General features: G+C 44.8%; 1 protein-coding gene and 1 non-coding gene across 2 annotated transcripts; both read left to right on the top strand.

Moving 5' to 3' along the window:
* The first annotated feature begins 753 nt into the window (after nt 1-753).
* On the top strand, nt 754-25,701 carry LOC149358660 (PAX3- and PAX7-binding protein 1-like). Its single transcript, XM_089570812.1, has 19 exons — nt 754-1,026; nt 2,602-2,795; nt 4,373-4,478; nt 5,336-5,447; nt 5,967-6,079; nt 7,787-7,878; nt 9,758-9,891; nt 10,978-11,167; nt 11,930-12,050; nt 13,723-13,810; nt 14,556-14,689; nt 15,835-16,034; nt 16,582-16,711; nt 18,197-18,315; nt 19,526-19,602; nt 20,112-20,178; nt 24,150-24,296; nt 24,864-25,006; nt 25,602-25,701. Exons 1-19 carry the CDS (start codon nt 831-833, stop codon nt 25,660-25,662), a joined length of 2,424 nt encoding a protein of 807 aa, XP_089426938.1. The 5' UTR covers nt 754-830; the 3' UTR covers nt 25,663-25,701.
* Nucleotides 25,702-26,654: 953 nt separating this feature from the next.
* On the top strand, nt 26,655-26,745 carry TRNAY-GUA (transfer RNA tyrosine (anticodon GUA)). Its single transcript is given in 2 exon segments — nt 26,655-26,691; nt 26,710-26,745. It is a non-coding gene; the product is annotated as a tRNA-Tyr (tRNA).
* The last annotated feature ends 53 nt before the right edge of the window (nt 26,746-26,798 follow it).

The raw sequence follows: 26,798 nt of genomic DNA, 5'->3' as shown, positions 1-26,798 counted from the left end.
CTGCGCAAAGAGCTTGGGTATGGCGGTAACTTTTAGCTTGTAGAAAGTTTGGCAACGATACTTGTGTGGTTCAGCCGCGCATGATGCACAGTCTGTGGCGCGATTGAGGAACAAAAAACCGCCAAGGTCGGGTGTTTACCGGAGTGCGTGCTAACGCCATCTGTTGTTTGCAGAGGACAGCGCCATGATGCGAAAGGCGCCGAAGCGAGCGTTGCAACGTGCGCTCGTCCTTAGATGACGCCACTGCTGCCTTTCGGCGGCAACCTGGCGCATTTGCATCATGCGCGGCTGAGACAGATAAATACCGTTGTCAAAATTAATAAGAGACTCAAGTTACCGCAATACCCGAGCTGTGTGCGTAATTTCATTGCAAATGGGCCATCGGTTGAGGCGGGAAAATTTTAAAAAGGCAAGTATCACTGACACATGCGTTCTCTGCAAGGCAAAAATACGATTTATGCGAAGTTAAAGGGCGTCGGACCCAGGGCCAGGGCCACTAAGAACACTGAATACGTGTACAACGATAATTCACCCATTTGGTGGTAAACATGGAAAGCATCCTTACAAACTGAGTGAAAATATCATTTAACGTGGCATTAATCTGCGATAATCCACTCTACAGAAGAGGAGTCGTGTGAGTGGTAATGTTATGTACGCGTTAACCGGCAATGCGAACTTTATTTCTGAAGTGCAGATATTTGAGACCTTTGACGGGCTCGAAATTCGGCTTAGCTGGCTTAGCTCAGCTTGACTTGGCCGATTGGCTTTGCGGCTAGCGCAGCGCTGAGCCGCGGCGCTGGAGCTGAACGCCAGACGTGAGTGTGTGTACGATGTCCCTGTTTCGGAAACCCAACAGAAAGTTTCGGCAGCGACTGCAGCATAGCGACACTGAAGACGAGGCTGACAACAACGCTGCTCCGGAAGAAAAGTCGCCGCCTCGCTTGGAGCCGCCGCCTGTTGCGGCTGAAGCGGACGATTCTAAGGCACCGGTATCGCTGCTTAGTTTCGGTGATGACGATGAAGAAGGTGAGTATATGTTTACTGAGGTAAACAACGACAGCAACTACTGCCGAATCAATGGAGGGATGTGCCCTGTTCTGCTGCGCTCTGTGGTACAAGCAAGAGTGGTGCATCCGTACCTTACTTGTTCACTGTGTTGCTCTCAAACGTAGCATAAACGAAACGGGACGAGAGAGTGTCCGCACTGCAAAACGTCCACTCTGTGCTGCTTAGTGATGTGGGCGATCCATGTTGTAGTGTGCGAGCTGTTGGTTGGTCACTTTTAAATTTTACTGTGCTACGAAGCAAGAGCACCTCTGTGTTTGTAAACGTATACAAGTCCAATGGGTTTGCTTGCGAGGCCTGCGTGCCTGTTTATGAATACTGAGCGGCTGTAATCTCTCGAACGATAAATGGCTTCAAGTCCGCAATCCTCCCAAGCGTTGGATTGCTAGATGATCTAGGGAGCCCCGCTAAACGGCTTAGAAGCGAACCCATTGGGCTGTATACTTTTGATGGGGGCTGTAGTTGATGGGGGCTGATATGAAGAGCAGGTATGGCCTCTGTGCTGACGGCATTCTTTAATTGTTTCAGATGGGGCCACAGAATGCCCGCAAGCGTGTACTTTCAAACAATTCATAAGAGATCAGAACATGTAGATGTACAACCTTTGTTGAAAGTTTAGAGCCCAGGGGGTTTTCTTCTAAGCGGTGTAGGGGGGCTGTAGTAGCATTCGTGGAAGACCTGCCCATTGGAGGGGTATGGACCAGAGATCTTACTTTCAGGAGATTTGGAACCCTAGGGATGCATTACGAAGCAAACTGCCTGGGCTCTAAACTTTTGACAAAGACTGTACAGTCAGGGGGACATTTTTCGACTTGTGTTGTGTTCAGATTTTAGATGACGAATATGTTGTTGCACAAATGTGGCACGGAACTTGCTCACCCGTATACATGGTATGCCTGCTAGGTTCTTAAAGGTCAAATGTTCTGATGATTTGATATCGGAAGCCTGTCCCCATTATTTTCAGTGGAAAATGTATGTCATTAGCCGAGCTTACAAGAAGGGGAAAAAAAACCCACAAATTTCGTGGTATTAGTTCAAACTGTGTCTGTTGTGAAGTAGAGCATGTACTTGGTCTGGTATGTTCAATTTTTTTTAACCTTAAATTTGCAACAAAGACACAACATTAAAATTAACAGATGCAAACCTTCTGACTGTCATCTTGATTTGTGTCACAGGTTCATTGTGCATCCCAAGGCCCCTTTTGTGGGTGTTATGTATCTTACCTTGGTGAAGCAGCGGGCCTGTTAGTATATGGGTTCACACGACATCAGCATTAGCTTGTGTTGTTCTGTGTTGTGTGTCTTCCCCTGGTCCTCTTGGATGTCTTGATAAATCTGATGGCTGTTAATTAATGTTACATCTTTGCTTTTTTACCGCTTGGGCTGCATTGTGCTTGTGCCTTTTGTAGACTGAAGCAGTATGCAGCATCGCATTCATGTCAAATGGAATGTGTTGGGCGCCCTTCAGTGATGTTAGTGTGTGGTCTCTGCTGCTACTGAATAGAAATTTAGATGTCTGGCTTTTGTACTGTTACAGAAACAGAGGTGTTCAAAGTGCGAAAATCTACGTATAGCCGCCGGCTGGCCAAGCAGTTGGAGCGTGACCGTAAGAAAAAACTTCGCGAGGCTGCGAAGGTGGAAGTCAAGCCAGAGCCGGAGCCTCTACCCAGTGCACTTCCTGAAAAACCAGCCACACGACCTTTTAGCGATGAGCTTGAGATCAAGATTAAGGTGAATATGCCAACAAAATTTTTTCTTACTTTACTACTTCTTGAGCAGATGATCTCAAAAATAGAGTTCAGTGTCTCCCTTTGTGGTTCATTTCACTTCTGCCAGATAAAAACTCCACTGACCTCTATTGGATTCCATCAGCTTCTGTTTGACTACTATTTACTTCTGTATGCATGCATTTTTCAGTGTAAGCAGTCGCACGGTACGGTTGCATGTCAGCTGAACTTGCAGTGGAAAGCACGCGGCTGTGACCTTGTCAACGAACTTCAGATCTCCTCTCTCTATGTAGACCCAAGCCTTGATCAATGTCTGACCAGTACCTAGACACATGCACCCTACATTAGCCGCCGCGGTGGCTCAGCGGTTATGGTGCTCGGCTGCTGACCCGAAAGACGCGGGTTCGATCCCGGCCGCGGTGGCTAGAATTTCTTTGGAGGAGAAATTCTAGAGGCCCGTGTACTGTGCGATGTCAGTGCACGTTAAAGAACCCCAGGTGGTCGAAATTTCCGGAGCCCTCCACTACGGCGTCTCTCATAGCCTTAGTCGCTTTGGGACGTTAAACCCCATAAACCAAACCAACCAAACCTACATTGAACGTCGAACGGCGATCTGCATGTTGTAATTTTCACAAGTCGCTATATAAGACACCTTATATGTTGACGCCGCTGGGACAGAAAGAGGGGTCATGACCCTTGTCATGGATCCACCCCCATGGGCCAGCTAGCCTACAGCACCTCAAGCAAAATCTCCAACCCTACTCACACAGAAGAAGCCACCGTGTCCCTGGCAATAGCCACCGACCTCCTCCCCACCCCCAGCCCCCAAGCAGTCATCCTCGTAGACTCTCATAATGCCTGCAGAAATCTCATCCAGGGTCAAGTCTCTCCCCATGGCTACTTGCTTCTCAGAAAGCGCCAGCCCCAGCAAGCCATTGTTATCTGGTTCCCTGGCCACCAGGAACCATCTGTAGGTAAAGAAACTGCCCATTGCACGCCCGAGCTCTTCACCAGGTGACACCTTCAAACACAATCTCTGGCGAGCTTGACGTATCCCCCATAGCTTCATACTCCGAGATCCTAGCACACTGTCGACTATCTCACATTCCTCTTACCAGCAAGATTACACCAGCAGTATCCAACACCATTCTCCTGGCAGTGTCCCCACTGTGGGGAGGTAGCTAACCACACGGTGTGGGCAGGGCAATTCAACCCCATCCTAGACCCTATCTCCAAGCCTTCCCCAGAACAATGGGAGGCCTCACTGCACAGAGATGACTCCGAGTGCCAGCTTTGGCTGGCGGAAAGGGCCACTGCAGCTGCAATGACTAGTGGTGACCTTGTCTAGGGGCCCCTGAAGTGCCCTGAAATCTGATTAAGTTTACATCATCATCCTTGGTTATATTGCATGTCATATTGTGTGTGCATCCCAGATGCTGTAACAGCATAATGCTCAAGTTGAATATTGCTACAGCATTTCTTTTCATGTCAACATGTGACATGGAGTTGGTATGTAATGGAGAAAATATAATGATTTACGACTTCACAGTGCTTCGCTTAACTCTGCTTGTAATGCCACAGAACACATTCAAAATCCTCAATGCGGAGGAGATCCGGGGATCTGAAAGCGAGGAGGAGGATGAAGGGGAGGGTCCTCAATACCGGCGTCTCAGAAATGTCATCCAGAGTACGTGTCTCCTAATTCTTTTTACCTCTGTCTTTTGTTCACTGATGTCACATGCAGTGCCTTTGGCACTGGTAACACAGCGTTCTTGTGAGTATATGGTACTGTCAAAGATATGCAGATACCCTGTTTATGCTAGCTCCGTCTGATCTCTACCTTTTTTTCACATTGGGGCACAGTTGTACCACAGGTTGTAATGTGTAGCCTGTTGTTTCAAATATTGGTGCAGTTAAGAATTTACTGAAACTTTGAAGGTTTTCATAGGAACTAGCAAGTTTTTTCAAACTCAATGAATTCAGCTCATCCTTTAATAAGTCATCCATGCTTTTTTCCATTGTAACATGACTTTTTGCTGCTTGCTTTTTCGTCTTACTGATTTTGGTGTGAACTGTGAGGCACCTTCATCATGGTTACAAAAAAACCTTTAAGGTGATGATGGTATACTATCTTGACAGAGCTATGAAAGTACAGTGTGGGTGGGTTACAAATGAGCTGTGCTCATTGTTTGATTGGAAAGTAAAGCCAAGCTCATTTACTTGCTAATGGCATTATGAAGGTAGACTTTTTTCCCACAAAGTAATGTGAAAACCAAGTGAAATTGATTTAATTGGCTCCAAAGCTGTCAGCACTCTATATTCATACCTGAATGTACAAACTTTTGCCCAACTCTTTCAACAGTGGATAGCAAACACTTAGCTTTATTTTCCACTGGCATATGAGTGCATATGGCACTTCCAACTTGGCCTACTTATGGATTAATGGTAGTGCTTGTGGAGTCACTGTGACTTGACGAATTGAGGTGGGCGTGTGTGCGCAGTTTACCTTTGTAAAGATGTGAATTTTTTGTGACATTAATGCAGGCGGTGTCATTCCTGATGCGGCAACGATTTATGCGCTGAAGAAGCGAAGGCAGATGGCACGAGAAATGGGCGATTTCATTCCCCTTGAACAACAAGAAGACCAGAAAGGACAGTGAGTAAAATTTTGTTTCTTTTTTTTTTTGTCTTGGCTTGGTCCTGAGGCACTGTGCTTGAGTAGAGCTGATTTAAACCTCCATGCTTTTTACATTCTCAGGTAATGTCTTCTATGAACGGGTGAATAGTAAGCATATATATTGTGGCGCCATACAATCAGCATCACTTTGTCATGTCACGAATGTCAAGAAAACATGAACCATATTTGTAGGTGCACGCTAGGTCAGTTCATGATCGGCCAGTATACATACTAGCTGTGGTAACCTCTTTGGCTGTTACCTTTTGGCTCTCATTGATTAGGTAGCACATTAGTGTTGGCCATTAAAAAAAACGAATCTTGTAGAGATGAATAGCTTTTTGAATCTGGCCTCATTGCTCCTTGGAGAGGTGGTCAGCTTTTCAGTCATGCAATCAAAGTTTCTCTCATTCCATGTGCGCATCTTTTTCTTTTGCTTTGTCTTGTATTTCGAGCCACATTTGCCTGACTTGTTAGTATGTGCTTTCATCTGGGTTTCAGTGGCGAGGAGGAAGACCAGAGTGAAGAAGAGGAAGGCCGCATCAATTTCACGGTGAACACTGCTGCGTTAGAGAAGCAGCGTGCCCGGGAGGCCCTCATCCAAGCTCAGGAGGGTGAGTATGGATCCCGGCTGCAGCTCTTCAGGCATTGCAGGTGCAAGCTGTCTTCACCCAGTCTGTGCGTTTGCTTCTTAGTATGTTTGTTTATTGAGTCATACTGTAGTCTAGGGCAGGCCCACACAGGAGTGAGATAGATAATAGAAGAGAGAAAAAAAAATATTTGAGCACAAAAGTTCAGGGGAAAGGCAGCAATAAAAATTACAAGAAAAGCTTATTCATGTTATGCAGCCATTCTGTAACGCAGAAGAAAAGCAATAAACGCCAGAATCGGTGTCTCATCTCCGGAATAATGTTTCAGTCTAATTCGTGAATAACACTGAAATGACATGGTATTCATATGGGCGTGGTATTTGCAGCATTATGCAGCTACGCATTCCGTGTCTCTATGACTAGTAGAATGTTTGGGTTGCTTAGTGGCGTTAGTCCTGTTGGTAAACGGCATTTGAAGCAAGTATTGTGTCGCTGATTTCAAGGGTGCAGGGTGGATCATTTACAGTGGTATTTGCATATTGATGGCGGCATGGTGGAAAAGCATATGACGAAAACATCGTTGCATGGAAAAAGTTGGTGGCAGTTGGGAATCGTGTACCTGTGTCCGCTTTTTTGTTATTCTTAGGCTTGTCTGAGTGCATTAATTGGAAAAAATGAAACTTTTTCAATCCACTTTTCTAAACTTTTCTAACAGACGGATAGGATTGCTATAATTACACTACAATGTGCATGGGACATATTGATGAGAGCATCCAGGTGGCAAAAACATGAAGTTTGCATGAGCGCCACCTCAGACAGTTGCATCTAGTTGCCAAGCCGTGGCTACTGTTTTGAAAGCATCATGAGTGCGAGTCCTGCGTTGGTCAATGGTGGGATTCAGTTATGCACAGCGCTGCACGATGTTACACGAGCGAGGTGTTACATCGAGTGCAACTGTAAGAAAGCTAAACTTCTTTTGTCTTGTGATTGGTTTGTCTTCCTGATATTGGCAACAGATTACCACATGATGCCACACTTTTTCAATATTCCTGTGCTGTGCAATTCTTGTGCCCTGCATTTAACCAAGGTTTTCTGTTGTGATGTGTATATTTGTTTTCTCTATTCTTGAAGCTTGTAAGTCCTGGGCACATTTTTTAATGTACCTTGCACCACTGAACAAATTGCAATAATTAATTTATAATGTGCTGCCCTTATCATATTTTGAAGATGGCTACTGAGGCAGCGGTAGTGACAACAAAACTTAACGAGGCACACAGTTGATTGACAATTTTTTCTTATTTTCTTTCTACAAACCTATCCAGGCAGCTATGCAGTTTTTGTTATTTTTGCAGTGTATATGCTTAAGTTGCAGCAGATACATTTTAGTGGCTGCGACTTGTTGTTAAAAAGAAAAAGAGGGTCTGACAGCACTGTAAATGAGCCGGACACGCAGCCACCTGATCCGTGTGCTTTTCTTGGTGTCTGGTTTCATGCGTCATTTTGTTTAGCCAAATTCTTTTGAATTACTTTCACCATTTTTTTGCTGCCTTAGCACAGCAATAGCTTGTGTGGGTGTGGGATGTGAGAATAGATGTCGTTTATCATTAAAGCTGAAGGATCATGTGCAGGGAACAGAAATTCGAAAAATTGTAATGATAGCTGTGGCTCTATGGCCCCGTAACACTGTTGTTGCCTAGCTGGTAAAACAGGCATTGCATGGTTGGTGTGCAGAGCACAGTGGGGACGAAGTGGCTCGTGAAGATGTTGCCGAGTTGGAGCGCTGGGAGCAGGAGCAGATGAAGAAGGGCGTCAGCACTGCACCGGCAAGTGCACACTTTCCCTTTTTGGCCGCGTAAACCCGTTTAAACCGGTTCGCATTGGATTGCGGTGGCACTGTGGAGCAGAAACTGAACTCAAACATTTTGCGGTTCAGCATCTTGTTTTTTGGGAATATTCCTGCTTTTCTTTCCTTTTGGTTGTATGAAACTGTGTGAGCCAGTTTGAATCAGTTCAAAATGGCGAAGACTGTCGCTCCAGAGTGGAACTCAAACTGAACCAGAAAGGCCTGACCAAACTGAATCCAAAATTTTTCCGGCTCCATACCCAACTTTTTGGGCTGATTTGTGCATGCTACTGTTACTGTGGGAGTAGAATGTGTGCATGTCAGACTACAGGGACGATTCCCTCTTCCATTGTGTCCTGCCATGCACAGTGAATGTAGGTCCGACTGTCAGCAGCTTGCTAAAAAGCAAAAAGCATGTCTAGCAAAAATGATTAACAATTTTAAGTATGTACTGTGAGCAACTAACTTGAAAATGTTTTTCAAAATTAGCACTGTTAAGATAAGAATTACCCACAGCATATTTTTGAAATTTGAAGAAAAGGTACTCAAATAGTAGAATATTGAATTTCAGCTATAGTCTTGCTTATATCTTAAAAAACAGTGACAGTAGTAGCACCAGCAGTGAAGGGTATATATATGGCCTTTCTGCCTTTACAAAATGTATTACACCTTTGCTGTGGAACGGAATGCTTTCATGTGCCCTTTGTTCTGTTGTATGGTATGAGTCATCATCAGCATCATCAACCTAACTACGCCCACTGCAGGGCAAAGGCCTCTCCCGTGTCTCTCCAATTAACACTGGCCTTTGCCAGCTGCAGCCACCGTATCCCTGCAGACTTTCTGCCGCCCCCTGCTACGCTTGCTTTAATGAATGGTGGAATATGATTGGTGTGAATGTAAACCACCAAAAGGTCATATATACCTGTGCTTAAGGGGGGACACTGGTCTTTGAGACCAAAAAATGACCAAAAAATCGGTTTTCAAAAAGTGACATTTGTGAAATCTCAAGCTGTTATTTTTCAACTGTACCAATTTTTTTCCTTCAAGAAATAAGCATTTTGACCATAATATCTAATTCAGATCATCGTGTGAGCTGAATTTGTGCAGGATCAGACAATTTAATGGCATGAAAATTTTGGACATCTGGCTGTCTTAGTATGTCGATATCTCAACATCTAGGACAGACAGAGATGTCATATTGTTTGCTAAGGGAAGCTGAAGGCACAATGTGTGCAATAATTGAAGCAGATTTGTTCAATCACACTTCAAAATTTTATAACTTTGCAAAGTTCATCGATGCATTACATTCAAACCTTGAACATTGATATTCCAAGTGCTGTAAGATTACTAATGAGGGTAAATTGGAAAAATGGTTTTGATTATTGCACTCTTTAGTCACTATACTATGTAGCCATGGATTAAAAATTATTCTTTATTGAGTAGTTTTTTTTGCACCGAGGTACTAATGAATGACTAATTAAAATTAATTATCTTGGGAACCGACCAATTTATGAGAAAGGTAATTTTGTTGTTGAAATCAGCATAAAAAACTGAGCAAGGTGGTACAGTTTCATTAGGATTTAACTAAAAATCAGGAAAATAGGTCTAAGACCAGTGTCCCCCCGACGTAAACAGGATCAGAGCTAGGATTCTAAATTACGCTCTGAGCCATGTCTACATAAGTGATCTGTTTTTTATTTACCTTCTTTACTCCGTGAAGGAAGACAGTTCAATCTTTTTGTGTTGTAGTGTTTTACTGCAGCTGAAATGTCACAAATTTTGCCTCTCTGATGATGTAGCAGTGATGGTATCGACGTGAAGGCATCAGCGCTCAAACGTGCCAGTGTGCTTGTGCGCAGGTTGCAGCGGTGGCAGCGCCCGATGAGCCCTGCGTGGTGCCAACGTACTTCACCGAACAGCCGCCTCCTGTGCCGCCCGTGCAGGACCGTCAGAACCTCAGCTCTCAAGCTGTCCTCGAGCGGGTCACAGATCGGTAAACGGCTTCTTAATTCTGCTTTGCAAACTGATCTCGACTAGATTTGGTTCTGAGCACATGCAGTTGCATCCACGAAGAAGCATGCAGGTGTTTTGGAACCTCGAGGAGCCAATGGGCAGCGAGACCTGACCCTGTATTCACTCAGTTTGCTCGAGTGCTGTCTGTGCAAATGTGGCTGCAAGGGAGTTTGGAATGTCCCTGCATGGTAGTCTTCCTTGCGCTGTCTTTCTAAGAAAGTCAGTGGGCAGTAAATCTCTTGTTCATGTGCTCTGTGCCCTAAGCCCTAAGCATTTTGACAAAGGTTGCACCTATTCATGTAAGATGGAGCCTATTAAGGGGGGACACTGGTCTTGAAAAAAAAATTTTTATTAATGAAGTCACAGTTACGAAATCTCCGGGGAATATGTATTTTTGTGTGCTGATTCTAAATATGTCATTTAACTTCATGTAAAACAATTCCTTTAGCACTTATGCACTTTTTATGCTAGTATTTTGTGGAGAGTTTTAAAGAAAATTGGCTGCGGGAAACTTGCTGAAATGTATGCCATTGGGTTCTCTTGACACCAAGGAATACAATAAGGGTGAAATTGTCTTCCTGCCTATCATAGAACTTAAGTTATAGAGTTTTGAAGTTGTCGCTTCAGAAATGAGAAGGAAAGTGTGTATTCCTGTTTCTGAAGTGGCAGCTTCAGTATCCTATTACTCAAGTTCTATGAGAGCCAGGATGATAATTTTACCCTTATTGTATTACCCTTATTTATGGAGCCTATTAACAGAGGCACTAGATGATAGATGCAATATGGTTCTTGAGCAACGTCGCAAATGCATGGTGAAAGTTTAATCACCACAGCCATTATCGTCACCAATTGGTTTGCCTGTAGGCCACTTCGAATCACCAGTTCGCTGGTGACCTTGAAGTGTTTGTGACACTGTTGCATTGTGCTCGGGCAGAAAGCTTGCCCTTGTGTGCATTCCTGCTCCGTGTACTGGCCGCATTCCTTTGTCTGTGCAGCTGTGCGTTTCTGTGCAGCTTTTGCTTTTCTAGTGTTGTGCTTAGCTTGAAGAGACGTGGCGCACTTCCAGGCTCAGCACGGTGCGTGAGATGCTGGCACTGCATCGGCGGCAGAAAGTGCAAGCGCTGACCGACCTTGAGGCATCGGCTGAGGTCACTGCACGGCTGCGTGAGGAGCAGCCACAGTTGGGCGAAAACTTCCGCTTCTTCCAGGAGATGCGCTCTTACGCAACTGACCTCATTGAGTGCCTCGATGCCAAGGTGCGTAGGAGGACCCCCTGATGCCTCTTTCACTGCCCTTCAAAAAAAGAAAGGTTTAAATGTAGCTATGTATATTTTCATCCACATGTGTTTGTGAATTGGAGACTATCATTAGTTACTGAATGTTGATGTTTGGTTTTAAACTGCTATTAGTTTGCTCTTGCTGCTTGAGTACCTAATGTTTGTATGAAGTCGACGAAATGCCATATTGTGAGAAACCCTGTGTAAGTGCTGTAGCTAGTGCATGCTGGACGTGTTATTAAAAAAAAAAAAGGAGAGAGACTAGTTTGTGGTGTATGGACAGAAGCTCGAATAGAACTTTTTGAACTCTTGGCTAGTGCAGCATAGCTGAGTAGGGTCAAAGGCTTGCTCTTTTCTTTAAAATTCCTTTGACACCATTTAAATGTTAGTGTCAGTGCATTCACTTTTTCTTTTTCCACACTTCTTTGGTTCAGGATGACAGAAATTATTCCAAGAAAGCTCCTTTTCTCAATGTCGTTGCAACCTGTGGCAACTGAAGCCTGGCCATATGTGGTACATATGCAGTCCTAGATACAGTGTCATTGTTAAATATTGCCATCATCCCAGGAGCTGCTTAGTCTTGCATTTTGTGCGCATTGAATTAGACACAAGTCAGGCTGGCAGGTTGATGGCCATGGCAGTTTATTGCAGTGGCTTCTTTAGGAGAGGAATAGGCCAAGGGGCATTGCTGTTTGCACATGGGCATGCTGTGGCTGTCAGCTGAGGGCGTTCCTTTTGCAGACACCAATCATCCTGGCCCTGGAAGGGCGTATGATGTCACTGTTCTGCCAGCGCAGTGAAAAGCTTGTTCAGCGCCGGCACCAGGATATCCGAGACCAGGCTGAAGAGTGCAGCCTCGCTGGTAATTGCCTTCTGTCAAACGATTCATTTCTTTGGTGATACTGTAAGAGAGGGGTTATACAAAGGGGCTGTAATTTTCAGTTCTATTTCTTGAAAATTCAGCTGAATTTTTTCGGTGTATATTAAAGAACGCAGTTGTCGTCTTTTTTGTACTTTTTCACCAAGTATTGTTTCATATGGATGAATTACCTTTTTTTTTTTTCAGCCATATATTGTGGTACTTTTGTGCCGTCATAAGTCACCTAGAATTTCTCTCGAGCATTTTATCAGCCTTTCATTTGCTTTACCAGTAATTAGCACAAAAATTGCCATACTTAGAGCTGTGCTTGTAGGAAGAAATGCCATTGCCATTAAAAAAAGGACAGAGTCACTGCAGTGGCTGAGTGGGCATGGCACTCGCCTGCTGACCCGAAAGACGTAGGTTCGATCCTGGCTGCGGTGGTCAAATTTTGATGGAGGCGAAATTCCAGAGGCCTGTGTGCTGTGTGATGTAAATGCGCGTTAAAGAAAGAACCCCAGGTGGTCGAAATTTCCGGAGCCCTTCACTATGGCATCCCTCTTAGCCTGAGTTGCTTTGGGACGTTAAACCCTCATAAACCAAACCAAACCAAAAGAGGAATGGAAGGAACTGTATGGCAAAAAAAGGGACAAAACTGCCACTGAATCATCGAGGTAGCCAGAACATGACACATTTTCGTGGCGCTTGTGCATGGCTTCGCATTAGTGTGCTTCAGGAGCCTACTTATCTTAAGCAACTGCCCTAAATGGGTGATTGCAATTAACAAGTGTACAGCATTGTTTAATTACAACTTATGTACAAACTTGACCAAGGCAGTCGGTATCTTACAAAGCGATCAGGAACTAACAATAGGCAAAAGCTTGCTTGCAAAGCTTGCGACACTCCACCTATGTGCATATTCAGTTAACGCTGCCATGGAAGCTGATGGCTCCACTCCGTCAGCCTTCTCCCCCAGCACTGTTCAAGTAGAATGCTCAAGCAAGTGACTTGAACGTGCATCGCACGCTAACAACCGCAAACGGCCTAGGGGCCGCGGCGCCGACGCGCCTAGCAGTGTGTCTGTTGCTGTAGCAACATTTTGCATGCGCAGAGACAGTGGGGGTGAAATCAAAAGATAAAAACCTTTCCTGGGGCCATGTAAAGCAATGTAATGCCATACTCCACTGCCACCTCAAGAAAGAAAAAAAATACCTAGCCAACGTCACCCACTATTTAAGTGCCAGCCACATCCTTGGATTCATGATTGCGTATCTTTATTTACATGTCACAATGTGGCGTCACTTATCATCACTGCATGAGCAGCTGACATAGTTGGTGAATGACATAGCTGACATAGCTGGTGGTGGTTCCCTTGTACAAGGCGCCACCTTGCGAAGAGAAAGAACAAAAGTTTGTTCACCAATTTCTAGTGGTGTGTTGCTAGTTACGGGGTACTGTCTCTATCTCACTGCACGTGCAGAGCAAGCACGAAAGCCAGCAAATGGGAGAGCTGAAGGGTGGTAGGGAGAGGCGTTGATTTGCCAGAAACTGGCTGATCTTGCTTGCATTGGCATCAAGGACGAGTTGAACTGGCAAAGCACGGCAAGGTGGCAAAGCATTATGTTCAGTTGTCCATGTGATGAGATAATTGGGGTGTGCCCTTTTGCGCATGCAGTGAAGGGTCTACGAGGACTTCCAGCAGAGCCTAACAACAGGGGTAGCCAGCAGCGTAGCTGGAGGGCAGCTGAGCGCGAGGGCCGCAGGTGAGGTTCACCTTTCTTCTTTTTCTCTCTCTCTCCTTGGCCCATGTGGGCAGCCCCTGCCATGGGCTCTGGCATTGTTTGAAATGGTGCACATGTGGTGTGGCAATGCAGCTTATGCTGTGCTAGCCTGCATATTTACAAATATACCGCTTGTGGCCTGTTTTCCCACAGTGTTTGTACTGGATCTAACATAAAGGATAGTGATCATTCAGAAGTGCTCATGAGGAGGTTTAATGATGATGCCTAGACTTAAAAATTCATGCCAGAAGCAGCAAATGTAGAAAAAAGTTTTCACGGCAAGGAAAAAAAAATTGTAACGTCCAGCAAGTAACCACTGCATGTTGCTGCACCAGAGGCAGTCAGTGCAGTGGCCATGCCAGAGTGCCAGGAGGTAGGGATGGGCGTGATGCGCCTATTCTTGCATGGGCCTGTGCTTAAGTCATACTGCGTAGCGTGCAGAATTTGTGAATAGGCTGCCAGTCTAGGATAGAGCGATATGTGCACTGCATTTCTAGGCTGAGGGTATGGTGTTGCAGGTAGGGCTGTGTGTGTAGCGGAGCAAATGACACTGCATGCCGCGCTGTGCCACAGAAAGTCTCCATTTAGCCTTCTCGGCGAAAAGGGCTTTGCTAAACTGTGGGAGCTTTGGAGCCACTGTTTGTTGCATGAAGACTCCTCCTGTAATGAGTCGTGTATGTGCCTATTGCCGATGTAGTCTGCACAAAAGCACCCTGTATGTTTGCAGAGTGCGCCGGCGCAAGGCCCGAGAGGCACAGCAGCAAGGCTTGCCACAGCAAAGGAGCCTGGCACACTACGAGGGCATGTCCACTGATGACGAGCAGCCCGATGCTGACAGGCTGGCCTTTGATAAGGAAAGAGGTAGGCATGTGCATTGAAACACAGCCAAGCTGGCTTGGTGTGACAGCATTACCGAGTAGGAAGGTGAATTGCAAAGTAAAAGTGGCCTGTTGGTATTGTACATTGCCTGGTAGTGTTTTAAGTGTGATCTGTGCTATTCCTGCGTTGCCTGTTCCAACAGTCTCCTTGCAAACCTAATAAGTACTTTCTTCTGGGCGAGTTGGTTCATAATTTCCAAAGGTAAAAGACTTGCGCAAACAGTAGAAGAAGAAGGAGACGGTACAACAGGACAGAGCGCGCTCTGTCCTGTTGTACCGTCTCCTTCTTCTTCTACTGTTTGCGCAAGTCTTTTACCTTTGGAAATTGCAAACCTAGTAGCTGCGTCCAGAGCAGTAGTTTTGTCAGAGACCAGGTTGTATTTTCTTCCAAGTGTTTTCACCCTTGCCAGTGGATTCACGGCATTACTAGGATTCGCACCCACATCCTTACGCATGCAAGGCGTACTCGAGGCCATCATTTCGGTTCATACTGGTGCACTGGCTTAGGTATACTCTTTGGCCAGTGCACCAGTATGAACTGAAATGGCTTTGGTATACTTTTTAAAGCCGTCGCGGTGGCTCAGTGGTTATGGCACTCGGCTGCTGACCCGAAAGACGTGGGTTCGATCCCGGCCGCGGCAGTGGAATTTCTATGGAGGCGAAATTCTAGAGGCCCATGTACTGTGTGATGTCAGTGCACGTTAAAGAACCCCAGGTGGTCGAAATTTCCGGATCCCTTCACTACGGCGTCCCTCATAGCCCGAGTCGCTTTGGGATGTTAAACCCCATAAAACAAAACCAAACCAAACCAAACCCTAGGTGTACGCTTTGACTGCATGGGAGTGTAGGCCACAATGTTTCTTAAAGCCTGCAGGCTCATACATTGTGTGCTAGTAAATGTGCAACGTCTGTGCTTTTCTTTTCTGTTGCTTTCCCTAGTTATTGTGGTGTGCTATTTGATGCATTCACCTAATGAGCTTGCTGCATTGTGTTGTTGTGTAAATAGATGCACAGTTCTTATCGAGACACTTATACCTGTGCTGTGCAGAAAAGAAGCGAAGTGGTTGCTAGGGTAAAAGCTAGTGCCACGTCGAAACCTGACCAATGGTTGGGTTGCGTTGCTTGCAGAGCTCATCCTGGATGATGCGCGCCACGTGTTTGAGGATGTGACCGAGCAGTTCAGCAGCGTGGCATCGCTGAAGCTCCGGTTTGAGCGCTGGAAGGCAGAGTTTGGGGAGTCGTACGAGCAGGCCTACATCCCGCTGTGCCTGGTCAAGCTGCTGGTGCCCTTTGTGCGGCTCCATACGGTCGCCTGGAACCCCATCGAGGTGAGGTTGTGCGTGCCTTTCAGCAGGCTGCGATGTAATCACAAAGGTGGAAATCTAAATTAGGGCTGGGAAATTGAGCAATTAAATTTTCTTGATCAGTGTCTAAAACATTGTGTCCATTGTTTCTTTTCCCTGTCCCGTGTTTCGCACTGTTTTCGTCATTAATCTTGGACCAACTGGCCCAACAATCCTCCCTTTTGCGGTTAATTTCTTAATCAACCCAGTAATACTTCAGTTGCTGATATATTTAGAGCAGGTTGCTTGATTTACAGCGGTGGGACATGCAAGCTTACACTGAATTGAACGAACAAAGATTCATTCTTTTCCTGTACATTAAATAAACGAATAAAGAAAAGGACGTTATGAAGCGTTTTGTGAAAGGCACATCATTTTTTTGTGTTTGAGTAGTTTGTTCATGTGTTTTGCTTACTGACACAGTCCACCGCACCATGTTGCCCTGTAGCAGTACAGGACACCTTGGTCGGCGAGTATGCCGGTAGCTTAGTGCTGTGATATAGTGGAAGCCTGTGTGTGTGCCTGTGTGCAGAAGCCAGAGAGCCTGGAGAGCAGTGCGTGGTACGAGACGCTGCTCTTCTATGGCCAGGACTCCCCAGATGATCCTGACCTTTGCTTGCTGCCTCGGGTTGTCGAACGTGTCCTTCTGCCCAAGATGGCAGGTATGTCAGCCTTCACTCTCCTGTTCAAGCAGACTGTTTTAATGACTGATATACAAATTTCTGTTCTTCACCGTAAACAGTACAAAGCTATCCTTCAGCTGGGGTCTCACCACATTAAGCCTTTATCTCTCCCAATGGTGTATGCTGGACTTCCGGAAGGGAAGCTGAAACGGTTTTTTGAGAATTCGAGGTTATTAAAGAATTCGAATCTATCAAGCTTTTAGATAAAGCATACAAAGTATTTTTGCACCAGCATTTAAAATGGTGTCATAATCGTCAATTAAAACCGCGATGATATTTAGGCTTCTCCTTACTACGTTGGAGGAGTGCAAGGAAACTCAGCAGTGACGTCATTGTTGCCGAAATTTCAGATGTCCGCTGCTTACGCCTGCATGCTACTGTGCGTCATCAGATGGCGCCAAACAAAGCATCGTGAGCTTCACCTTCGAATGCGTCAGTTTTCTTCCATGGAATGACCGTTTCTTCGCTGGAAACGTAGTGCCGTCATACTGACGTCATTATCAGGGCCTCTGCCCGTCGCTGTGCGCTTCAGAGAAGCTGAACGCCGACGACGACTTTATTTGGTGATTACGCCACCATTTCAAATGCTAGAGCAAAATGATTTCGCAGGCTTTACCAGCACATTTTGCACATTCGGCAACCTTAAACTCATCGAATTCTAAAACCGCTTCAGTTGCTCTTTAAGTTATACTCAGTGGCCCAAGAGTTTAAAGTGACGAAATGTGAATGGATACGCCCGCAGACCTTTCAAACTGTAATATTCGGAGCTTCCACGTGGAGCACCCTGCAGCATTGCGTATGTGTTCTTTGACGGTGGCTGTAGCGTACACTAAAGCGAAGAGCAAGCGCCAAGCAATGCCGGGGTTGAACGCAAGGGCTCAACTCGCAAATTATTTTCTCGCTTAAAACAAAAATGTTCCGTTAAGCGTTAAAAAATAAGTGCCATTGAATGATACCATGCAACTTTACTACCTTGCAAGTTTTTACTAAGACGACCTCATTGAATATGCCTCAAAAAGCAACTTACCTCAAATTTAGAATTTTTTTTTATGACGCGCCTTGCGTTTTCAGATCTCTGGAACACATTTATCGACTTTTTTGCCTTCTGGACAACTTAGAAAAAAAGTTGGAATAACTGCTGGGAGAACATAAAATTTGATAAAAAAATTTCCACATTTCATATTTTTGTACCTTCTTCCGCATTGTGTGTTTAAAAAACATAATACGAATTCAGTTCAATTTACTGGAGATGAGATTGGGAAGTTTGTGGTAAAAGGGTGGCCACAACTGGCACAGGACAGGGTTAATTGGCGATGGCGATCAGTGTGAGAAGCCTTTGTCCTTCAGTGGATGTACTTGGGCTGGTATCTCTGATTGCGAGTGGTTGTGCGTGCAACCTTTGTTAAGGTAGGTGGCAGTGCAGTGCTTGGGTTTACATCTAGCATGTTTCGCCATTGTGCACAGCACTGGCAGAGAAGGTCTGGGACCCAATGTCCAGCACCCAGACGCTGAACCTGGTGCGGACGGCCAAGAAGCTGGTTGAGGATTACCCAACTGTTGGTGCCCAGAGCCGGCACTTACAGGTTTGTTTCTTCTGTGCTATAAGTTTTCGTGTGCGACATGCGTGTTTGCATGCACGTGCTTGTATGGGCGTATTGTCTATACTTGTACAGCTACTTAATCATGTCTTAAGATATTTTAGCTTCATCCCCTAATTTATTTGGCTGCGGGAAAATTGCTGTGGGTGCATGTGCATTGGATTTCAGTGAAGCGACATTCAAATCGCGATAAATGGCTGAAAATAAATCACTGTATCCACTCATATGCCTCGTCTTCTATGCTGTCCCGAAGTTTTATAGCTGAAATCCACTGGGAAGTACTAAAAAAAAATTGTTTCGTGTAATGTGGTGGTACTGCATATCGGGGAAATGCTCGAAAAATCGGTGTTTTCCTCCATCATGACTGTTCTGTCTAGGTATTTTGACATTGTTTGTTTTGTTGTGCTCCCAGAACTCCGCTCTGTGCAATGACATTCTTGCTTTTTCTTTTTGGTGAATTGTACATTTTTGCTGTGATGTCATGTTTACAGTCTAGACACCTCTATGCCAACTGCTTTGTGAAAAATGAAAGCAAAAAAATTTGTTATAAAAAAAAATCTAAGTATGTCATCAAGCGTAGCATGCACTCAGAAATGCAGTGAACGTTGAACCAGTTTTCTGCCACAATTAGTCTAGTCTACAGGCGTTTCACAAGGTGTAGAAGACGAAAAAAAACTTGTATAGAAGAAGTTCACTGGATATATTGCTGAAATTTTGCGCAATTAGGTTTAGGAGCATTACTAACGTGCAGAAAATTTTTTATCAAAATTCATCAAAAACTAAGAAAGTTTGTTTTGAAAGCCGCGTCCTCCTCAAGTCAGTCACGACTAGGGAAATTACCCCTATTGACTTTTCTGCAACATTTGGTTGGCACAAATAGACTCCATATTTGTGGAGAGTACTCCGTTTGGAGGCTTAGTTTTCCTTTTTTCACCTTGCTTGCATACAAGCTGCAGTCGTGAGAAGTTCGGGGTGTGTGCTGTTTAGCTGGAGTGGCAACAATAACAACAACAACAAAAAGCCATCATGTTTTGTTGCTGCATATGCAAGTGCATTATGCTTGCTGATAGGAAAGAATTCTCTGCAAATTTGACCACAAAGTGTTTCAGCAACACAGACACATTCTTTCTCTCTTTTTTTCCTCATTGCTTATGCATGGTATGTGCAGTGTTGTTTTTTCTAAATTGAATTGCAGAACTTTCTGGCTAAGGTAGCGGCACGCATTAGTCGAGCTCTGGATGAAGACGTCTACATTCCCCTCTATCCCAAAGAGTGAGTGAGAAACCCTGCAAGCATATTATATGGACTGTACCACGCACTATTTTTTTTTTTGTCCACTCGTATATGTAAATGACACGGTCTATGTTTCAGCATATGTGTTGTGCCTAATGTCCGTTGCTGCGGTGGTTCAGTGGTTATGATGCTTGGCTGCTGACCTGAAAGACTTGGGTTCATTCCTGGCTATGTTAGTTGCATTTCCATGGAGGTGAAATGCTGGAGGCCTGTGTACTGTGCGATGTTAGTGCACATTAAAAAAATCCGAGTGGTTGAAATTCTCCCGAGCCTTCCACTACGGCATCCCTCACAGCCTGAGTCGCTTTGGAACGCTAAGCCCCATAAAACCAAACCAAACCTAGTGCACGTTAGGCAGATGATTACACACTGATGTGGTGAATCAGTTTTGAATAAAATGCGTTTGTCCCAATATTTCTGCCTGTGTTTTGCTATGACCAGACAGTAGTCTAGCTGCAGTTTGTAATCGTGACTCTGACTTCCCACAGGGTCCTGGAGAACCGGTCGGGGGCACCTGCCGCTTTCTTTCATCGGCAGTTTTGGTCTTGCCTCAAGGTGTGTATTTTCAAGGCAGACATTAAGAGACTTGGCACATTTAGAAAATTTAATGTTGGCTGCATTTAATAATGCACAGCCTATATGCCGACCTACCTTAAGAATCTCGATGACACGAATCTCAAGGGGTTGTGAAAAAATACCTGTATTATCCAAAATTCATGTCGTCCAAAGTGAACGAAATTCGTGTACGAATCATGGGATTTATTTACTGCCACGTGCCGCCACTCACTTTCAACACCATCGTTGTATGGGCCGAGCACTGCCAATCACTGCTCACAGTGCATGCTACGCGACTGTCAGTCCCGGCGTTGGCATTATATGGGAATGTGTTCAGAACTTCCGAATGTCTACACATTGTACATAATGCACTTGGCCAAGGAATTCCAGGAGTTCATATCATCGAGATTCTGCTTAACTCATGTGCTTAGTGGTGAGTCATATTTTTTTATGCATAGAAATATCCAAAATTTATTATTTACATTCGCAACACTGCCTGCTTTCTCGTATGCTACTTCTTGTTTTAATAAATAATAATAATAATGATTTATTTCCATCACCATACAGTGTTGGAGGGGATTGGAAAAAAAGCGGTTATCGCTTGACAAGGTTCCCACCCCCTGTACAGCAAGTAGGCAGTGGCATGCGACGGCACTTCTGAGAAAATAAAAGAGAGAGAGAGAGAAAGAAAAAAAAGACAACAGACAGATACACCATCACCAGCGTGGGCAGAAAATCAATGCGGCTTTAAGAAATAGCAACAAAAGCAACAACAAAAAAAAGCCTGTTATAAAGATTATAACAGCAACCAATATATGAAATACGAGTTCAAATTATGAATGCTAGAAAAATGTGGCTTCAGAAATAAAGTAGTTGAGGAGGTCAGAGCAGCTTAGGTTTTCTATGTCAATGTTTGCAGCAATTAATCTATTCAGGAGTGAGGGAAGTTGGAATGTTACCATTTGGCTTCCGTAGTTTGTTCTCACTAAAGGAACTACACAGTGTGGTTTGCGACGGCGTGGGTATGCGCACTGAAATAACTGAATTGGGGCTAAGTCAGATATGTTTGTAATGCATCTTCTTTGTTCTATTTTATAGGTGCGCAATAGTTTATATGCATAAAGGTTGAAAACATTAATAAGTTTGTTCTCACTAAAGGAACTACACAGTGTGGTTTGCGACGGCGTGGGTATGCGCACTGAAATAACTGAATTGGGGCTAAGTCAGATATGTTTGTAATGCATCTTCTTTGTTCTATTTTATAGGTGCGCAATAGTTTATATGCATAAAGGTTGAAAACATTAATAATCTTGTGCTTGGAAAATACAGTGGAACCTCGATTATACGACGTTCAGGGGACCGCGCGAAACCGTCGTATAATCCGGGTGTCGTATAATCGAAAATCAAAGAATGCGGCCAGTGGCGCTCGGCCTTGCGCCGAAAACTGTTGACCGGCTTCAAGCCCGCGGCAAGTACGCCAATCAGATTAAAAAAGACAAAACCCAGCATTTGTTTGAAACAGATTTGCAAAAAAATCTTTATTACCGTTTAAAAAAAATCGGTAATTTTTTTTTTTGCACCTTTGCCCAACCTCGGCGCATCAACTTTCTTTCGAGGGCTGCCACGTCCGGCAGTAGGTCGCCAACATCGTCGCGCGCGCAAGCAAAGCGTCGGATGTTGTCGACGCTCTGCAACACGTCCGCAACTAGGAATGGGAGCGCAAACCTCTGCATCGTTGTCCACTTCGGAAGTTTTATCGTGGGGCGCAAGCATCCATTACTTCCATTACAAAAAGCGCCGTGGACGCCGCTGTCCTCGCTTGGGCGAGCGCGGCCTCGCCCGCTTATCTGTTTTTTCATCAGCGTCGGCTCCTGCAGACGCATCTGTTGCTGGGACGCGCGTCTTATCTTTTCTCTTTATCTTTCCTCTGATCTTTTAACTCTCCTCGGCAGCGGTGGTGGCTTGGCTCACGCCAGTAGGCGGGCCGGTGCGCTTTCCTTTTCATCCTTCTCTCAGTCGCAACGACAACACGCAGGCCGCGCCTCCTTGGGACTCCGACTGCACAGGCTCGACGAAAAAGAGAGCAAGTGCACTTGGCGGCCTCGGCAACGCTCTCTTCCGCGCAAAAACGGGGGTGCTTATATTCGCATGCAAAGTTTTTTTTTTTTTCAGAAATTTTTTTTCCGAAAATAGGGGGGGGGGGGGGGGGGGGGGTGCTTAGAATCGCGAAAATACGGTACATCCCGGCCTGCGTTTGCTGACGACCTTTTTTGACGGACGGTACGAGCCAGCCGTCGTACGAAGCGGGGTCCTTCTCAAATTTGCGTCGTATAACCGAGGTTTTTAATGCATTGTCTCTATGGGGGTTTTGCCGGGACCGCACAAATTCGTCGCAAAATGCGGGTCGTCGCATGACCGGGGGACGTATAATCGAGGTTCCACTGTAAGTTTTTAGTTGAGTATCTATATGGCAGGTTATGAACAATTCTGAAGGCCCTATTTTCAAGAACGGCAAGTTTTTTCAGACTGGTTTGTGTAGCAGTACCCCATACTAATGAACAGTAGTTTAGATGTGAGCAAAATAATGCATGATATAACAGAAGTTTTGCCTTTTGTGGGAGACAACATTTGAAACGTGTCATAAATCCTATGGCTCGAGATGTCTTTAATGCTAAATGACTTATGTGGTCGTCCCATTGCATGTCTTCAGTGAATATTACGCCAAGTGATTTGAAAGATTTTACTAACTCAATCTGATCTCGGTTGTAATGTAGCTCACCAAATTCACTGCAATTTTTGTTTTTTGGATGAAAGAGTATTGCCTTAGATTTTGTTGCATTAACTGAAAGAAGATTGTTATCGGACCATGTCTATTTTTTCCAGGAGTATGTTTGCATTTTCCAGTAACTTCAGTTCCATACTTCTGTTTTATTAACCTTTCAAATTTTCACAGCTTTGGCTTTGTACCTGTGCACTTCTGTTACACTGTGTGTCAGCAGAGTATTGTCAGGATTGTGGATAGATATTGTTAACGCTAGTTGAATGACGGTGGTACAGGGGCATGCTGACTCTTATCTATCAGTTGCATTCGAGGTGCGAAATGAGAGGAAAAAGCAGACGAAGTCACTTTTATGCTGTTGAGCTTTCAAGGCGAAATGCATAGTACATAAAGCAGAGGAACCAACAAGTACACAGCACAGATCATCGTAATGAAGCAGTTTTACTGAGCTACAGGATAAATGCTACCACATGTTCAACCTGGCTCCTTTGTCGCTGCACAGAAAGATCTCCCGCTTAAGTCTTTTCTTTAAACTTCAACAGCATCGGAGTGGAACTGCCTGCCTGGAACACAGGTGCTTGTCGACAGTGTCGTGGAATTCAAAAGAAACCTACGTGTACAATGCAACGCCAGTTGATTCTTAATAATTTCTTTTATCCACATGTTCTTGCAGGTCAAGTTGTGTACTTTTGCCTGCCAGCAATCATGTTGTGTATTGTATGCGACGTCATGTCTGCTCACTTTTTTGGTTCTTGAGCTTCCTTGCTTCTTGTTTAGTTTCCTGATTCCACTTTGCCCTATGCTTCTAGCGTCAAATAATTTGCTGCTTACTAGTGTAATCTTTGTTTTGCTTGCTATTGTTATTAATTATTGTGTGATTTCTTTATTATGTACCTCATTTGGCTTCATAACTTACAATGCCATGTACTCCTGTTCTTCCCCTCCCCTTCCCCCTCCATTTTTTTTTTGTCGCCCTCTCCCCTCTATAATGACCATGGAGCTGTGAGGGTCGCTGAAATAAATGAATAAATAAAATTGTTCTTGTTATCATTTCTTTTTAATCTTGTCTCTGCTGTTTTCACTAAGGATGCCATTGCTTGTTAATGCCACTGGTCCGCGGCCCTAGGCTGAAGGCAAGGCTGGCCGGTGTGTTGCGTCGCCGTTGTTGACATGACATGTCTCTTTGTTTCAGCTCATGAAGAATGTGCTGAGTTGGCAGGGCCTTCTGGCTGAAGAGCCACTCAAGGAGCTGTCACTGTGCAGTCTGCTGAACCGGTACCTCATTGTGGCCCTGCAGGCATGCCTCGCTCAGAGGGACACCGTCGAAAAGTGCACCCGCGTGAGTACGATGCACTCAGTGCAACATCACTCGTTTATGTGAGGTTTATGTAAGCGAGCTGCTGTGTTGTCAAGCTCTCATCTGCTTCATTACAGTATGTGCCTTTTGTGTCGAATGGTCATTGCTATACTGAGACAATGTTTTGAATTCATGCGTGTGAGAAAAGGCTAAAGGGAAACATATAAAGTCTTGCGTGCTTACGGAGAGGGGGTCTTTGTTCCTGTGAATCTCATGAAAAACATCATAACTTGGGAACAATACAATGAAAGCTGCACTCATAACATCAGTGCAGCTACGCACTATGACATCTTTATCAAGGGGTGATCAAAAGAGGCTGCATTTCAACGTGTGATTCGATTCAGCTTTCAGGCTTTCTAATGCTTTCTGCTGCTCGTGAGCAGTCTGAAATGTAGATGACAGTGTTTAGAAGGGAATAAGCCTTTGTAAAGCACTCCTGCGTATTGTTTTTCTCGAGAACCTTTCGAGCTTCTTTTTAACTAGAACCTCTAGCAGTGGCCTGTGGTCCGCTGGTTAAGACCTGTGCGAACATGTCACTGTTGCTTACAGGTGGTGTCAACATTGCCAACAGCATGGTTACGTGGGAACCCGCTACCACAGCTGGAGCTGCTGACGCGCTTCCTGCGGCTTTACCGACAGCATCTTGAAGGCCTCTGCGCTTCGTCAGCGCTGGGACCGGACATGCATGCGAGGTCTGTAAATGGATGGTGTTGAGCTGCAGGCTCTAAGGTGCTCCACACACCTTGCTCAGTCAAATGGACTCATAGCACATAGACCGCGGTGCATTTTACTGCTTAATTGCACGAGGAAAACTTGAATGTGTATAATCTGTTTTTAGCGCTATGCTCTCTGTTCATGGTAATAGTAGTTCCCAGGTGAGCACTGTATGCTTAGGGGAAGGTCGTGTTCTTGACATTGACAGTGTTCTTAAGGAAGTGCATGTTTTATGAAGCTGAGGTTTATCACATGACAGTACCTTTGTAGTGACTATATCTGTTCTTTATCCTAACAAAGCATTCATAGCTGAGCAAGCTACTTCTTGCCTCTAATGGGGAACTTTGGCCATATTTGTTCATGAGGAAATTTAGCTAGTTAGCCATCGGAACAATGTCACCATGAACATATGAAGCATGCACACTGGTCATCAGTAATAAACTTGTTGATGTGGAAAAAAAGAGGCCATGTCAAGGCTGTTGTGAGCTCAGCATGGAGGAAAAAAAAACTGTTTTTTTTTCCTCCATGGAGCTCAGCCATTCCCTAAATGTTTCCCTTTTTTCTTTCTTGTAGGGATGCCCTGGAAGAAGTTGGAAAGCTGCTAGCTTCACTGTCTGACAAGGCGGCGAAATAATGAATAGTGTCACAAATAAAGTCTTTTTTGTACCACCCATTCTTGGATGCCTCACATCCAAGATTGCCAGCAGTTGTGTGGCTGCATCTTTTTCATCCTTAGCTTGTTTGATTTGGAACGCTGTTCATTATTGCTCTGGTCACTGGTGCTTATTGGTGATAGTGTACTTGTGTGCAGTGTAATCAGAGCCTTACAAGAGTGCTTGCTTCTAGCATTTGCTAGTTTTACTGCAAGGCACATGTGCCTGTATTGGAAAGTCAGTAGTGGTCAGTAGCTCTTACCACTTCCTGCTACGAACTTGCTAATCGACTGTGCTTTTCAGTCCACAAATCAGAGACATGACGTTATCAACTTTCGTGTTGCAGCACCATGCTTGCTAAGTTCTGACGAAGTTCTGATGAATTTGAGAGGTAAATGGGCATGATATTCGCAGAACGAAATCTGCAAGCAAATACTGCTGACCGCGTACATGAGTGATTGCTTCAGAGTCGTTCGCAGTTGATTAACGCGGTTTTCTTTTAGCATGACATTTGACGGTTCGATCAGGGCACAATTTCGCGGCAGAGTTGTGGGGCGGCGACATTTTGCCATCATTCAGCATCGTGAAGCGAAGACTAATTTTGTGGCGAGCCTATCGATGATGCAGCAGGTATGCGACGGAGTACATTCGTGTTTCAGTCTGGAAGCAAAAAAAAATGAAACTTGCTTTAACTGAAACAGAAAGTTGTTTTAGGTATCATCCAGTACGGTGGCTGTACAGGAAAGGCGAGGGATCCTGACACGCAAGCCCTTGCCGCAGGTTTTTGCACCGTTTGGTGAGGTTACCTCGGCAATTCTCTGCCGCAAGTGGCACGTAGTACTACTGGTCGCAAGCACGCAGGTCGACCTCTTACGTTTGCCTGCAGCAGTAAAAAAACTCGACAAAAATTTGTCCTGCTACTAGCATACGGACGTCAACAATAATTGGCAAATTTAACAGCCTACCTCTCGTCCCGTCGATAGCTCAGTTGGTAGAGCGGTGGACTGTAGAGGTTGCGAACTATAGACATCCATAGGTCGCTGGTTCGAATCCGGCTCGACGGACGTTTTTTTTTTATTTCCGTTGATAGGATTTCACGTCCCAAAACAATTCCGCC

Source organism: Amblyomma mixtum, chromosome 2 (assembly GCF_055824585.1).
Source record: "Amblyomma mixtum isolate Tamu chromosome 2, ASM5582458v1, whole genome shotgun sequence".
Classification (NCBI taxonomy): Eukaryota; Metazoa; Arthropoda; class Arachnida; order Ixodida; family Ixodidae; genus Amblyomma; species Amblyomma mixtum.
Note: the sequence above shows the minus strand (reverse complement) of the source record. Positions and strands in the feature narration are given on the sequence as shown.

Coding starts and splice junctions, on each gene's coding strand:
- LOC149358660 (XM_089570812.1), top strand. CDS start 831: ATGTCCCTGTTTCGGAAACCCAACAGAAAGTTTCGGCAGCGACTGCAG. Junction 5,448..5,966: donor CAAGAAGACCAGAAAGGACA/GTGAGTAAAATT, acceptor TCTGGGTTTCAG/TGGCGAGGAGGAAGACCAGA. Junction 14,690..15,834: donor GGCCTTTGATAAGGAAAGAG/GTAGGCATGTGC, acceptor CGTTGCTTGCAG/AGCTCATCCTGGATGATGCG.